The sequence below is a fragment of the Fulmarus glacialis genome, unplaced genomic scaffold (assembly GCF_000690835.1).
Source record: "Fulmarus glacialis isolate BGI_N327 unplaced genomic scaffold, ASM69083v1 scaffold23297, whole genome shotgun sequence".
Taxonomy (NCBI): domain Eukaryota; kingdom Metazoa; phylum Chordata; class Aves; order Procellariiformes; family Procellariidae; genus Fulmarus; species Fulmarus glacialis.
Window position 1 is genome coordinate 64,318 of NW_009222919.1, and position 16,319 is coordinate 80,636.

The 16,319-nt window shown below is 34.4% G+C and overlaps 1 protein-coding gene across 1 annotated transcript in view; it reads left to right on the forward strand.

The window, feature by feature from the left end:
- Positions 1–15,896, forward strand: part of ARAP2 (ArfGAP with RhoGAP domain, ankyrin repeat and PH domain 2) — a gene marked incomplete at its 3' end in the record, with an annotated part of 77,385 nt that extends 61,489 nt beyond the window's left edge. The window contains exons 15-20 of the mRNA XM_009581637.1: positions 252–396; positions 2,735–2,837; positions 3,481–3,679; positions 5,744–5,807; positions 13,506–13,669; positions 15,684–15,896. Coding sequence (XP_009579932.1) covers positions 252–396; positions 2,735–2,837; positions 3,481–3,679; positions 5,744–5,807; positions 13,506–13,669; positions 15,684–15,896 — 888 coding nt within the window. The remainder of the gene's footprint in view (positions 1–251; positions 397–2,734; positions 2,838–3,480; positions 3,680–5,743; positions 5,808–13,505; positions 13,670–15,683) is intronic.
- Between the last annotated feature and the right edge of the window lie 423 nt (positions 15,897–16,319).

Below are 16,319 nucleotides of genomic sequence, written 5' to 3' on the forward strand. Positions count from 1 at the left end.
TAACATAAAAATAAGTGTGTTATATTTGAAATACTCTTTTCTTAAATTACCATGTGCTAGAGTTTCTGTAGGTTAAGTAGAATCAACACAGCCATTGAATTCCTGGCCCACTGAAGTCAGTGAGACTGAGATTTCATCATAAATGTATAACTGTTACAACAGAGCTATGCATCCTGTGAGGCAACTTCTATAGGAAGAGGTAATTTTTATTATTATGCCAACTGACTTTTCTATTATTTCTTTATTCACAGATTGCAACAAAAGATGGTGCACTTTGGAAAGTGGCTTTCTGAGCTACTATGAAAATGATAAAACTACCACTCCTAATGGTATGATTGACATCAATGAAGTTATCTGTCTTGTAGTGCACAAGTCAGACTTCTTTTTAAATAGAGGGTAGGTTCCCAAATTAATAATTCAATAAACAAACTCAGGTATTTCAAAGATTTTATTCTGGGTTTTCAGAGTGGTTCATTTGTTCCTGAATTTTGAACATGCAATTTAGGAAAAAAAGCTGAATTGTTTTATGTTGACTTCAAGAAATAAGTGCTAAGTGGTATTTTGGGGATTTTTTTTTTTTTTCCCCCTCTTCGTAGTAATATAATGAAAATGTTAGGGTAATTTAAAAGGGCAGCATAAATTAGATACAACTGTTTCTTATTAAAACTGTAATACATATTCTCAGTGCTTAAAAGGTTACATGATGATAAATTGAACAATTAATACTCATTTTTCTTTCTGGGATTGACCTCTGCCTCAAGCCAAAACTCCTGCTTTGTTTCTTCCTGATAATAATGCAGCAGATTAGAGTTCTTCACAATTCTTTCAGTTTTGGTCACAGATCTATTGGTCTTTGAAACCCATTCTTTGTTCTGCAGTTGAGGACAACAGTGTAACTGTTGAGCATTGTGTTAGTTTGAAGGTAGCAACTTTTTTTGTGGTCTTATTTTCTTTTATAACTCTCTCTCATCCCATTTATACATTAAAAACATCACATGGAGATTCACCTAAATCTGAGTTGCATCCCAGTGATACTTGATTTCTTTAGGGCAACATTTTTGTCTAAACTATGCTTTGGATCTGTCTAACAAACTCCATAACACTTCCTTTTAAATTTCTTTATATATGTGTGTATGTAAAATAACGAGATCTTTCTACAGTATAATCCTGTAATGCTTGTAGTTACAAAGCAAAAGTGTCTGCAAAGAAAACAGTCTATTCAGTAAGCTACTGGAAAAGATAACGGGAAGAAGGGACTTTAGCTACTACAGAGATAAAGGGCGTGCAGAGGGGAGAAATCCTGAAATATGGTGATGCCTCAACATGCTGTAAAATACAGTGGAGATGGCCTTCACTATTCTGCAGTAGCATAGCTTTGTGGTATCCAGAAAAAAGAAAAATACCACTTACTTCTTCTATCATCAAGTCTAACCTATTGCTTATTACATCTCCAAATGGTTCCACTTCAGGATAATACCTAAATTAAAAATATGTTGGCCGAATAATTCACTTTTAGGGAATGACTAACCTCCTGCTGTGCTTTACCTGCAATTGGATAGTTTTATGAGAAACTTGCCTAAATTTGATATTTCATGTAGTGAAACAATCGGTCATTAAAATGTCTATTCTCTTAGTCAGAATTAAGTATTTACATATAATTTTCAAAGTGGTTATTGAAAATGAGAGAACTGAGTCATGTTTAGTTCTCCAGATTTAGACAAATCTCAACCCCAGCACTGAAAGGAAAAAGCATACTCCATCTATTTGGATTCTAGAGAGAGGTCATACTATAAATTGGTGAACCGTAATTTATAGGTTAAAGACTGACCGTTTCCAAATTCCACCCCAATTTCAACTGGATTACTTTTTCTTCTTTTACTATCCTTATTATTTATTAGTTAAATTTGGAAAAACAGGGTCGATCTGTTTAAATAATGATATACTTTTTAAAAAGAAAAAAACCCAAGAAACACCCCCCCAAAACTTTTAAGAACTTCTTGAGCTACAGCAACTTCAAAGGGTAATCATAAACATGACACAACCAAACTCTTCTTGGTGGTGGCAGGTGATACAAGGAGTGGCAGTGACCACGCATTTCACCCTAGGAGGTTCAGCTGGATGATAGGAAAAGCCTCTTCATTAGAAGGGTGATGGAGAACAGGAGCAGGTTGCTGAGAGAAAGAGTCTTTATCCTCGCAGGCTTTCAAGGCTTTTCATTGCTGTTCTGATCTATGCTCAGTGATAGTCCTGCTTTGAGGAGGAGATTAGACCGCAAGTGGCATCTAAAAGTCCCTTTGAACCAACATTTCTGCGATTCTGTGGTAACTTATTTACAACTTCCCATTCAAGGAGTTGGTCTGCTTATATTAAACCTAAACAAAATGTTTTGAATGCATGACAAAAATATGCTTGCTGAAATCACATGAACTTGCAAAAGCAAAAAATTCCCTGTGAATTTTAATGACTATATGTAAACATTTTTATTAATTTCAGAATTACTGAAAAAACTATTATGCAGTAGCCTCTAAACACATAGTATTGACCTTTGATCGTGTTGTGTTATAAAATACTCAGTTATTAGCTGGGTTGTACTTGTAAGATTGGAGGAGATATCCAAATGGATTCCATTCCATGGGTATGAAATAATGAAAAAATAGAGAAAGAAATGGGACTTGTGTGTGTCTACTGTTATGAAAACTAAATACAGCTGTCTTTTTTCTCTTGCTTGCTTTAGGGACATCTTTACCTTTGAAATCTACTTAATGTCAGAACGTGTTTTTCTATTTGGAGCTGAAACTGCATATTCACAAAGAAAATGGACTTGGGCAATAGCTAAGGTAATACTGATAATTATCTTTTCCAGTTAGGCCAGAAGCCTTTACACAAAGAATAAAGTGTCATTGTTAGCTTAAAATCCTCTGAGAAGCCATTCTTGATGAATACTGATTTATCTCATATGTAAAGGTTTCTTGTGCAGCAGGAAGAAATAACTTTTGTGATTTAATGTTTGAAACAAGATAATAAAATAAAATGGAAAAGGAATTGAAGCAACATTTTAATGCCAACCTTAAGAATATATTAAAGGTGCTCTAATATGCTCTATACATATACGATATGAATTTATTTCAGCTGTTTATGGTTGCAATTCTATTTTTTTTATTTGCTGAAACAATTCATAAAGCAGTACTGTATTTTATACAGTACCAAATGCTAATAGTCAACATTACTAATTAAATCAATTGTAGTTTAAAAAGCAAAAATGTTTGAATTGTAGAGTATGAATGGAAAAAATGTTATACTTTATTTTTATAATTTAAATTTAGTGTAATATGGGTTTATGAATGATAAATCTGAAAGTCTTATTTTTTGTACTGTGGCTTTCGTCCTTGAATCTTATAGATTTGCAATATCTTGATTTGTTTTTTTTTAGGGGAAGAGGGTTTTTTTTCTTCATCTGACTCACCCCATTTTCTTTGGTAGCATTTTGTTCCCCCTGTGGCTGAATGCTTATTAGAGAGAGACTGTGACCTGATTGGCCAGCTGTACTACAAAGATTGTCATAACCTGGATCAGTGGAGAAAAGGCTGGTTTGCTATAGAGAAGTCGAGCCTTTATTTTTGTCTCGAAATGGAGAATGCTGAAGAAGATTCCATATATCTAAGGAGGTTGCAAGAACTAAGTAAGAATTTTGCTTAACATCTAAAATTCAGGAAATACTCTATGGAATTAATTCACTGTTAAGGACATTTCTGTTACATTTTAGACACATAAACATTAGGGATCTCAGTAACTATTCCTTTGCATGAGCCAGATGCTCTCCCAATTCTCATCTAAATATGGAGTTGGTAAAGTCCTGTCTTGGACTTTTTCCCCTACTTAGTGGTACACGCTAGAGAGATTTTTCATAGCTTCATAATGAATGAAGACAATTTTTATTCCAGTTGCAGCAGTATCTTTCTTACAAGAGTACAGAATTGAATAATAATATATGACCTTTTGGGATTATTGTCTCGTATTTTTGACAGGGCAGAAATACTCACTGCAGAATGTGTTCTTGAGATGATTGACAGGCCTAGTTTTAAAATACTCAAGTGTACTGGAAAAATTATTATTCTCTTGGAAAACTTATTTCACAGACTAATAGACTTTTTCTTTTTTTCTGATAGTAAAAATATTCTTTGCTCAATATCATGACGTGGAAAGATAAGAGTATTTATACAAATGGTCTTCTATGACCAATTTTATATCATTGTCTGTAATTATGCTCTGAATCATCTTTAAGCATATCTGCCCTACTTGTTTTTAGATTGAACAAGGCAACATGTTATGTAGGAAAGTAAAAATAATTTGAGATTTTATATTAAAGTAACATAGAGAAAATAATTTAGCTCTTTATTGATGATCCTCTTTGTAAATGCTGTCAGATTATGGACTGTTTTGCAGGAACTTGCCTAAATGCCATTGGGCTTTCTACTGTTTATTTACTGCCACCTTATATTTGCTGTGAATAACACCGTGAAGGTGGTTTTTAATCAGGAATATTTTTATGCCTCTAGGTATCTTTTAACTTGTGAATACTTTTTGATCTCGATTCAGAATTAAAAGGTTAGGCAGTAGGAGAACTGTTTCTTACATTAGTTTTGATAATGCAACTGTAATTGCTCCTACCCTAATCATATCCAAAATCTGTGTATATCTCAAGTGTAGAAATGAAACACACATTCAACTTTCAGTTGAAAATTGTTTTTGCTTGGGTTTTGATTTTTAAATATTAGTTGTATAACAGTAGTAATTCTTGGAAATATTATATATCCATACTCCTATCTTTTCTTTGATTTCTGGTTTCCCCAAAATAACTCTGCTCCACTATTAAGACTGAATTGTATAACTGAAAATTGTCAAATAATGAATCATCGGTGGAAGTATAGTCACTTACCTTCTTGATATTTGACTCAGTAAATGTAAATGAGGCCAGGCGTATGCGTGATACAAAACCATCATATAACATACATCAGAATGTTTGTTGAGCTTCATTGATATTCAGGACTTTACTGGCTCTAGGAAGAAGTTGAGATAAGATGTGGATTATATATAAGACCTAAACTTTGACAGAATTAACTTTTCAGAGTTTTGAATTAGTAAAGAGGTTACATTTAATTTACTGTTTTTTGTATAGTGCACAGTATAGTTTATAAGCACTGTTACTGGCAACTATCCAGATGCATTTTCTGTGTTATGTATAACGTAGGTGTTTTGCAGGGTGCTTTTTTTAGCAGGAATAGCATAAGGCAACATAAAGAAGGGTGGCAGTGATCTTCACAGTATAATATATAACTCACATTATGTTATTGTAAATATCTGCAGCCATGAGAGTGCAAGTAAATTAATGGATTCAAAAATCCAGCTTACTTCTGTATCATTATGTCTTCTAAAACTTGTATTTACAAGTTTAATTTTAATATAATAAAACACTGCAGCATGTTTTCACATTAAGTAGTACATGTTTAACCTTTCTTTATAATCTTCTGTATTAATTTTTCCTGTATGTGTGAGTGTATTGTAGTGTTTTGTGGAGTTTTGTTTCTATTATCAACAGCATTCTTTATTTGAAATGTTTAAGAATTCCATGCTCCTTTTGTCACTGAAGATCATTTTGAAAAAACACATCTATATGTGCATGTATGTGCTTGTCTATATACATGTCTGTGTAGATCATATGAATGTGTACGTGTTTTGTTTTCAGCAATCAGTAGTGTGATGCAAAATGGAGAGAAAATAGAAGTCCTGCTGCTTGTTGAAAAAGGAAGGTAAGGTTGCCATCTGAATAAAGCTTTGATCTGCTTTTATACTGATGTCTTCGAATTCTTGCTGATCAGTCATGGAGCTTTTTCACTTGCGGTTGCTAGAGAGAGAGTACATTGGCAGACTTTTTAAAGGAGGGAAAGTCTTTGTGTATTAATTACGTTTTATGTCTGTGTCAGGAAATGCTAACAAGTACTGCTTAATTAAAAGCAGTTTTCCCACTGAGAAAATTATTCCCAGCCAGATTAGTCTGCCAATAGCAGTCTTCAAAAAGACCTAACTTCTTTTACCCTGTAAAGAAAGAGTACCTCTTTGGAGCGTTTACCACTTACTTCTCAATTTTTTTATCACTCTTATGTCCCAGAATTCTGTGTCTCAATCTGTCTAGGTCAGTATTGAGAAGGTATGTATGAGTCCCCAGGTTAGTCTTATTGTAATGTCTGATCTCAGTTAGCAACATACTAGCTAGAAAAAAACCATACTTGTGAAGCAAACATGATCCATGTCTGCTTCCAAGTAGGTAATATTTTGCTGAGATGACTCTTTCAAATATAGATATGGGAGGTTGAAACTTTAAGAGAGGTAGTGTATTTCTGCTTCATATATGGGTACAAATTTAAAGAGGGAAGTAAAAGTATTGAAAAGAATTCTTATTTTGTAATAGGTTGGGGTTTTTTTATTTCAATGATAGATTATTGGGCAAATGTCTGTGTAAGAAGTGGTGCAGTGTTTACACAGTCTTCTGACAGCCAATAATGGCTTAATAAAGCAATATTGTTTTTCTCTCTGTTGGGGAAACAAGAAAAAAAACCCACAGATACCTTTGACATCTATTCAGAGTTGGAGAAACTTCTTGGAGAAGCTCATTGTAACTTGTGTTCTGAATTTTAACTCTTCCTAAGATACTGTTTAAGTTCCAGAATTCAGTAAGGTGATGCAGATCAGAAGCAAACAGTTTTTCCTGCTGGTTTTTTTTTTTGAAGAGGCACATTGAAAGATTTAGCATTAAGTAAGCTGCATAGACCAACCAGGGAACCAGAGGTATCCTATTCAAGGTGCAGTCCAATAGGTGAATACAAACTGTGCATCTAATTTCATAGATATCAGCGCTGAGCAAAACTTCTAGCTCCAAGTCAGCTTTTATTATTTCTTTCATTATAATATTTCTGCCAAGTGAGGGCGGGTTTTCCCTGAACTGCTTTTAATAGTTTAATGGAAATTCTGAACTATTTGAAAATAATTTCAACAGGGGCATGGCTGATTTATGGTGGCCATGAATATATTTAATGTTTCTTCACTGAAGTCTGCCATAAATAATTTAATTGCATAGTGTTCACATTATCTTAACCATTAAAAGCCATATGAGTATATAAGCTTTGGCATAGTGATTCTTGCTTAGGATATTACTCCAAAAGTATCCAGGTGTTCAGCACAATTGCATGATATTGCATCTTGCAATGATAAGAAATTTAATGTGTGTGTGTGGAAAATTATTAAATACAAAATCACCTTTATCTTTAGGCTCAATTATTGTAAATGGAAACAAAACCAGCAATCCTTATTCTGCCCCTCCAAACCCTAGATAAATTAATTAATACCTTTGAGTAGTCATCAGCATCGACTAAATGATATATCATAGTTTCTAGGTTTTCCTATTTTGTCTGTTATTGTATAGCAGTGCTTGTCTAATGCCAAGTTTGGCATAAATTGATCACTTGAAAGAGACCCTATATATTGATCTATTGACAGCTTTCATGTTAATTTGTTAGTCATTTAAAAGCAAGATAAATGATAAAAACCCAAAAAACAGTATGTCAAGAATGAAACAAAATGAGTAAGATTTTTCCAGAATTAAGAAAGGGTTGGGGGGGAAAAAAAAAAAAACACACACCAAAAAAACCACCCAAAAACCCCAAAACAACAAAACACCACCCTTCTTTGCATAAAGAAATAAATATGGTCAATGTCTTACAACATCTTAACAAATTTTATTAGAAGAAACGATGAAAATACTTTGAGTATTTTCTTACTGAAGCTCATACTGTTCTTCTGTTGTTCTTGTTACTGACTTCAACCTAACTTCCCATTACTTACAAATACTTATGCCTTTTTTCCAAGTCTCAGTCATTGGGTTGATTAATTAGAGAAGATCATACATTACAAGTATCATACACCTTTTTCTTTGACACTTTTTCCATTGGCTCCTTTAGGCAAAAGAATGACTTGAGTTTTTACAAATGGACTTCTCACTTAAGAGTGATTGCATACACAAGTAAACAGCTTCAGAACTATAAAAACTTCAAGTCTCACTGCTGAAATAATTATAATGTAATGAATCTATGAATCTGGACTTTTAAAAAATTAGTAAATTTATGTGTATGTTAAATTTATGGGGTACACAAATTGAATGTTCATCTGAACCATAACTACTCAGAGGAAGAGTTTACAGTTGGTTTTGGGCTGCAAGGTGCATAATGCTTTCCAGCTTGTATAAAACACAGGAATTTACAGAGAATACTACCAAAAGGCATGTGAGATTTTTCTGAATTGTCTGAGGTATGAATACAATCCACTCCTGCCCCCACCCTTTTTCTTCCCCCCCCTCTTCCTCTACCCTGTTTTCTACTTAGCACCTTGCTGTTCATTTATTCTCTGCTGTGTTCAGCAAAAGAAGACTACCAGCTCAGAAATATGAGGTGGTAATCATACAAACTGTTGTACATTGCAAAGTAATAGCATATCATGAGAGGCTGAACCAGGCTAAAACATTTTCAAAGCAGCAAGACTGTTTCTCTTTTGAAGATTGTTGTTGTTTTTGAAGCTCAGTGTACTTCCTAAATTTTCACAATAATCCTAGACCTTTTCTAATTCTAGATCTTTTTTCCAGATCTCAAAGACATTTCATGTTTGTCTTTGAGTATCTTTGCTAAAGTAAATTAGAGAGGAACACACTCCGTTTTGTAGCACCTATTGAAATTTCATTGCACTCTGATCTCTGTTGGAACATACTGTCCAGCCTGTTAGAACTATCTCCAACCCAGCTGGAAATCCTGACTTCTCACTACACTGTTTTCTTATGCTGTAATCAGGTGGTCATTCACCTCCTCTTGCGTTCTGCTTTCAGAGTTAAAATGCTTCTTGACTTCTTGCTAGAAGAGGCAAACCATTTTCCAGATTCTGGAAAGTGTCTGACACTTACCTCTATCACACAGAGATGTCCTCTGGTTTGCTCCATATTCAGTTTGGGTTTTTTTCGCCTTGATCTCTCCTATCTATTTGTAAAATTCCTGCAGTGACTGGTGATACTCAATTTCTTGTCGCCATCCAAACAGAAGTTGCATAGTAGATTGAAGAAGCTACTCCTGTGTAGTTCAGCAGAGGTCAACAGAGGGATCTATACACTGAAGAGAGGAAAGGTGTCTGAAAACAACTGTATACAGTAATTGTTAAATATATCTTCTATATATAAAATTGAATGAAAAATCTCTAACGCCATACTTTAAGGAAAAACAGTTGTGCAGACAATTCAGTTTCAAATGTCTCTTCTTTTTTTTTTTCCTGTAATCATTTAAGCTCTCTTAGTTGTCAGTGAATGTTTTCAGACCATGATGTAATCCAGATGGTGCTTTTCCCCCCCACACCTGTAATGCTTCTTTTGTAGTTAGCTCTTTTTTATTATAGATAATAAACCTTCCCTACATACTGGCACAATTTCTTTATGCTCATGGTTCATTAATTACAATGCTTTCTTCTTAACCCTTTGATGATAGCTGTAAGATTTCTTGTAAGAGTTCTTCATAACTGTAAAATGCAGTTATGAGCACAAAATTCTAGAATCCAGAAATAATCTAAACATAAGACTCAGATGAGTGAAAGGACTTTGTGCTTCCAGTATAATGTGCTGGATATAAGACCCTTAATATCCTTTGAAGAAATATTGCTATCCTTTGTTATGTATCTGTAATTATTAGTGGAATTTCCCTGCTTTAGTTGCAATTTGATTATTCCTGTATAATTCTATAGCAATGTATACCTTCTTAGTACCTCTGTTTTCAGACATGTAGATTATTAGAATCACTTGAAAATTGCTGGAGGGCACTGAGTTGTGCTCACCCTTCCTCCCCGCAACCCTTACCCAGAATCACTTAGTATCACTGCTTTCCCAATGCAGAGTTGTGCAGCAAAGCATACAGACAAAGTCCACGAAGTTAGTGGACTTTGCAAGATGGGTTAAAGATAAGCCTTTGCACTGTTGTGGATGAAGCGTGCTCATATATGTTGTTTGTCTGACTACTGGTGCAGAAGGTTGTGATGGTAGTCCAAGATAAAGTTGAAAAGCTAAGAGTAGCTTCCTTGATGTTGAGACTATGTGGTCTTGGACTGCTTCAGTCATTCACGCCAATTCAATTGCCTCAATTCACTAAGGCAGAAATCTACATTCGTTGGCCTTCTTGGTTGTTTGAATGCTTAAATTATTAATTTCTGGGGTATGGACTGTGTGTGCTTCACACTTAAAAGAGCAAAAACTCCGCCACTATTCACCATGTAGTCACTATTGCTAACTATTTGTTATGAAATGTATGTTCTTTATCAATTTTGTGAACCGGAAGAAGTAGCACATATATAAACCTATTGTAGAAGGCACTTAATTTATATTGTAGGAATGCATTTTGATTCACAATCTGTGCAAAGTAGTTATTAGTCTGCGTGATAGGTAGACCTTTGTAAACATTGCAGTAAAAATTCTTTCAAACATGATTAATTCTATAAGCTTAGAAGTATTCTTGACATTAAATTGCTCAGTTTTGTGGTACATGGGACACCAGTACACTTCAGCCTGTGTTTATATACTTAGTCTTAAGCCTTGCATTTAATATAACTTTATATTTTGATAATAGCAATTATTTCAGTGAGAAATACATGTATTTGTTATTACTACTGTCTCTGAAAACTGTGTGGAAGAGATGATAACATTGACATGAAAAGCAGAAGCTAGATCTGCAAAGCTGTCTCTATTACTTCGCGAAGTTCTGTAGAAGACTTCTACTGTGCTTTGTGGGAAGTTCTGCTTTCCTGCTGGTAACTATTTCCCCTTTCCTTTTCATGCCACCTTCCAAGTTCATGGAGATAAACAAATCGTTTCCAAATAGGAAAAAAATGTTGTTAAGTTTGGCTGAAAGTGTTAAAATTAGAAGGAATGCTTAAACTTTTTATTCGTACATTGTTGTATGTTTTTATGATTTAAATGTGTTTCCTAGATGTGCCAAAAATACTGCGGTTTGAGATGAGCTTTCTAAGCCACTTGCACAGTAAATTGACTGAATTCTGAACTGCGTCTGGTACTGGGTTCATTTCCTTTTCTCCCTTCTTCTCTTTTATGGTGTTGTAGTAAATGCTGAAATTGCTTCTCTGACTTATCTGACTTTTTTAGGTGACTGCTCTGGAGATTTTTGACTGTGCAAAGTTAATAATTTTTTTTGAAAATAATTAGTTGCCTTCCACGAAGTTCCGAGTTCCACAATAGCAGTAAGATTTTTCACATTTATATTTTTTACCGGCAACTTCTCTTTCATGACTGTGGTGGTGCTATAGGACTGCTACTTAAAGAGATACCCCATTTTCTTTGTTAATCATTAAGTAACTTCTTCCTCTGTAATTTGAATTTAACTCAACAGCTTTTCAAATTTTAGAAAATAATGAGAGCATCATCTCTTGGTGGTTCTGATATGTTTTTTCTAATGTGATGCATCGGGGGAGGATGGGAAGATCCATAGAATACAAGATGGTCTTTTTCACATATTTTAGGTAATTCATAGGCACATTATTTAGACTTTCATATCTCTGTGAAAAAATACAGATAAGCTTAAATTACCTTTGAAGTTCAACACGCTACTATATTTCCTCTCTCCTCCTCTGGTACCAATTCATTGATATACAGCAGAGTTGCCCTTTTCTTGTTTAGAAGTGATAATATTTTCACTTTACAGTAAGTTGCTTCTTGTGTACATAGCATAATTCTTTAGATAACAAAAAATAATCTGTTGAGACTTCCGTTTATCCTTTGGCGTAATACTGTAATGTGAATCCTGCTGTTATGCAGGGAAAATAAAAAGACAGTAATATGCATATATGTGTGCATTGCTTGTGTTGGGAAGCAACATAAATCTTTTATACATCATAGTCCTAACCTCTGATGATCTGTGAATAATAGTACTAAAGGAATAGTGTAACATCCACTGTCAGACTCTTTTCCACTCAGTTCAAACTTTTTCATATCCTCTTATATATGACTACAGCAATACTGGAGGATGTCAGGGTGATGTCTTGTTTGGAAGCCATTGGTTGAGAACCACCCATGTAGGATATCTGTTCTGACAGATCTTCAGAAAATATTTGAAAGTATTGAGTTGGGCACGCTCATTTTGCTGTAAAAATTTGAGAGCTTTATGCAAATTATTGCTTTTTCTTAAAGGAAGAGAGAGGCTGAGTGTTTCTACTAGCCAGGCATGTGTGGTGGTTAGTATGACTTTCGAAGTCATGAAGTAGAGACTTTTTAAAAAGGGGCTTCAGTAAGATGAAATACTTTAGTGTCTCCTACTCTGGTGCTGAATGGCTAAGTCTGTGTGGTAGATCCTGAGAATACTTCACATCCTGGCTCTGTGTATGTACATTGACTGCATCGTCACTTTCTATTGTGATAGGAATGCTAGAATGGAAACGTTTATAAAAGCAAGATTGAAAGATGCTAATAAAAAAATCTGAAACTAAATATTCCATCTTTATATAAAATGCTTTGGTTTTTTTTTCTAAATAAAATGATCAAAATGAATGTTTGTTTATATTTTGATGAAAGTATTTTCATAGAAGTTAAGTAGAACATTTAAACTTTTCCTAACTAGCAAATAAATTGTCATTAAAAAATGAATCCCTGACACTTCTTTAGTGAGAGACGAAGAGTATGTATGTAGAAAAGTTTGCTTGCTATTTTAACACTTAAAACAGTTGTTTATTACCTACATGCATATGGGTGGACATACACCCTTAAACTGTTCAATTTTGGAATTGTCTTTTAGAAGCAAGCCTGTCAAGGGTAAACAGAGGAGATTATTGTAGCATGTTTAAATAATAAAATCAGAACAGGGCCATGCTTTGAGATAAACAGGTAATTAAAGAGTTGCATTAACTTACTATACTTCAAGTCTTGTTTTTTTCATACATGTTCCTTCGCTCTGTGGTTTCCTAAGGGTGATCATTTTGATACATGTGAAGGAGGGAAGTTCAGTATGTCTCCTCTAAAGAAGTGGGGGGGTGGGGAATAGAAAAGAAGGAAAGCCTTTTCCAGTATTGAAAGATGTTTCTAAATCTCTTTCCCGCTTAACTTTGACTTGGCCTTATGAATGCACAGTGTAGGAGCAAGACTGAAGAAGAGTAATTAAAATGTTGGTCAGATCCTTTCAAAGGCCTGTGACAGTGTTTGTGGTTCTTCTTTCATTTATTGTGACACTGTTAGTACAAATGTAGTTGGAAAAAAAAAAAGATGCTGTAACAATAGGCCACCACCACAGCTTTATGTGGTGAAAGGTGCCTTGATGTCTTATTCCAAGTATATCTTATTTTTTCCGGACATCTGCTCTGTTGCTGTAGTACAATTACATCAGTTTTCTATTTCTTTTCTGCATTCAAAATATTTTTATACTTTTCAGAACGCTATACATTCATGGCCATACAAAGCTGGATTTCATGGTCTGGTATACTGCAATTGAAAAAGCAGCAGGTACAGATGGTAATGCATTACAAGATCAGCAGCTCAGCAAAAATGATGTTCCTATTATAGTGAACAGCTGTATAGCATTTGTTACACAGTATGGTAAGTATAGTGGATTTTATTCAACATAAGATCATTGTATAATACCTAAGCCCCTACACCATCAGATCTTATTGAATGAGTTTATATATTACCTAAAGTAAAAACCATACCCCTCATTAGCCTCGCCACTCTTTGATGCAATGGTGAAGTACACTGCCACACATCTGAGAATGGGCAGTTTGGGGAAATACAGCTTGGTAGATGCCCTTTATAGGCACCTTCCTATTTTAAAGATTGGCTTGTTTGCCTGATGTAGCTCAGCCTCGGGTCCAGTGCCTCAGTGCAGAACACCTCAGCGCTGAAAATAAGCTATGTGAACCAGGAAAGGCTATGACCTGGACTGGTCAGCACATCTTCTGGGAAACTGATACTAACTGTGGAGCTGAGTTCAGTCTTAAAGCTGCTGGAGACTAAGGACATATAGTCAGTTACTATTTGTTTAAGTAAATTTTGCCAGCATAACTTTCCATAGCATTAGATCATATGGAGATGATGTCTGTGTCATTTGTACTACTGCAAATTCATCATTTTTCTTGTGAAATGTTAAATACGTATCAACCCTGTACAAATCTGTCTTCAGGATAAATGTGTCTGTAACCTCTATCAGTTTGAGAAAGCCTAATTTATATTTCAGTGATTGAAATGTAACTAAATAACTTTTGAATATGACAACATGCATTATGGTAAATAGTTGTGTCTGGGTTACAACTATTGCCTAAAACCAAGAAAAAAAAAGTTTTTGCTGAATTATTTTTTAATCATTAGCAATAGGAATTATTCTAAGTATAGTTTACACTGTTTCATGTGCTGAAATGTTGTTAAAGCAGGGTAATTATGTCCGCCACTCAGACCAATCGCTCGTGTGTGTTCTAAATGAAAATCCAATTTCCTAATGTCTTTTAAATAAGTTAAATCTTTATTGAAAAATATGTTTTTTCAGGATCAGCATTACTGGCTGTTAAAATACTCATTTGAAAGCTGAAGGAATTATTTATATGCATTACTTGTATGCATACAAATGCATAATGTCAGCATGGTAAAAGTTCTGTCTTTAGTTGTAGTCTACAGATGACAGACACTATCGGTTCCACAGCTGTTCCTGACGGTAACAACACCAAGGCAGTATCAAATGGTAGCGCTTGTGGACGTTACAGGAAAGGTGAATTGCAAGAACATGATTTCATAGGTTTTGACAGTGCTTAATTTGACAGGTACATAGGAAAAGCAGGCTTTTGTATAAAACACGATTCTCTTTCAAGAAATGTGGGGAATGTGGGAAACACCTCTACAAAGAGAAACAACGGGACTGCACATCTATGCCAAACTTCCACAAGTTTTTTTAAAAAAAAAAAAAAATGTTTTGGCTACTCTCATATGCAGTAATTGAAGGTAGTCTTGACTGTGTTTTAGACTATGAATTTTCTTTTAAGTTGGCTTTGGGCTTTGGTGGTTTTAGTTGTTAAATAGTGAAGAATAGTGGCTGCCTGATGTCTTCCTGAACGTGAGAAAAATCAGAAAAAAGGAATACTTTCTACTAATCTTGAGGCTTTTAAGAGTGAAATGTTTCAGGTTGGATGAATACAATACTACTTTACTGAGTCCTAAGTTGAGTTGGTCAGTAGGGTAATAAAATAGTTTTTCTTATGAAAGCAAATACTATACCAGTCATCAAAACTTCTTTCCTTTACTGTGCCTTTTGAAACTATTGTTTTGGGAAGTCCTGAAGAGATTTGGGGATTTGAATTCCCTGTAAAGTATTCTTGAAATTGTGATCCCAGCTTGCTTAATATTATGATGTGGTTTTTTTGCAAAGAGGTCTGGTTGGGTGTAAGCAGGCTTGGCAGTGTTTTTACTAACAAAATGAGTATGTACAAAAGGTCAGGAGAGATTTTAGTAGGAAATATGATGCGTTAGACAGCCAAATATGCTTTTCATGTAATAATTTCTGGAATTTTTAAAAGAATACTTGATTTTACATTTACTTATTTTTCTGTCCTGTATTTCTGTAACTTAGGTTTAGGTAGCAAGCAGATCTACCTTACGAATGGTGATTCATTCAATGTGGCTGAGCTGCTGGAAAGCTTCAAAAAAGATGCAAGGAGTGTTAAACTAAGAGCAGGAAAACACCAGCTTGAAGATGTGACTGATGTATTGAAAAGTTTTCTTTCTCAAATAGATGATGCACTTCTCACTAAAGAACTTTATCCATTCTGGATCTCTGCATTAGGTAATGTATTCAATAACACTAAATACAGGAAAGCTTGTATGTACATATTCAGTATCAAATTTGAGGGGGTTGTTAATTACTTGCCCTGTGTTGACCTATGTTATTTGATAATCAGCAAAACAATTGTAGTGAGGAAAAAAATGTTTAGAGCTTGGCTTCAATAGACTTCAATAGACAATCAGAGATGATTTTATTGCCTTTAAGTGAACAAGAATAATAATAACAAATAGTGATGTTTCCTTGCCAATATATCTGTAAACAGTAGACCAATATTGCACTGTGTTGTAGTTGGATCAGCCAAGGTAAGAAGTGATGATTAATATTTTATGGAAGCATTGATGGTAGAATTCAAGAAATAGACAAATGTTGGAGTAGGAAAAAAATGTGTACTCTGTCTTTTATAGAATCATAGAATCATTAAGG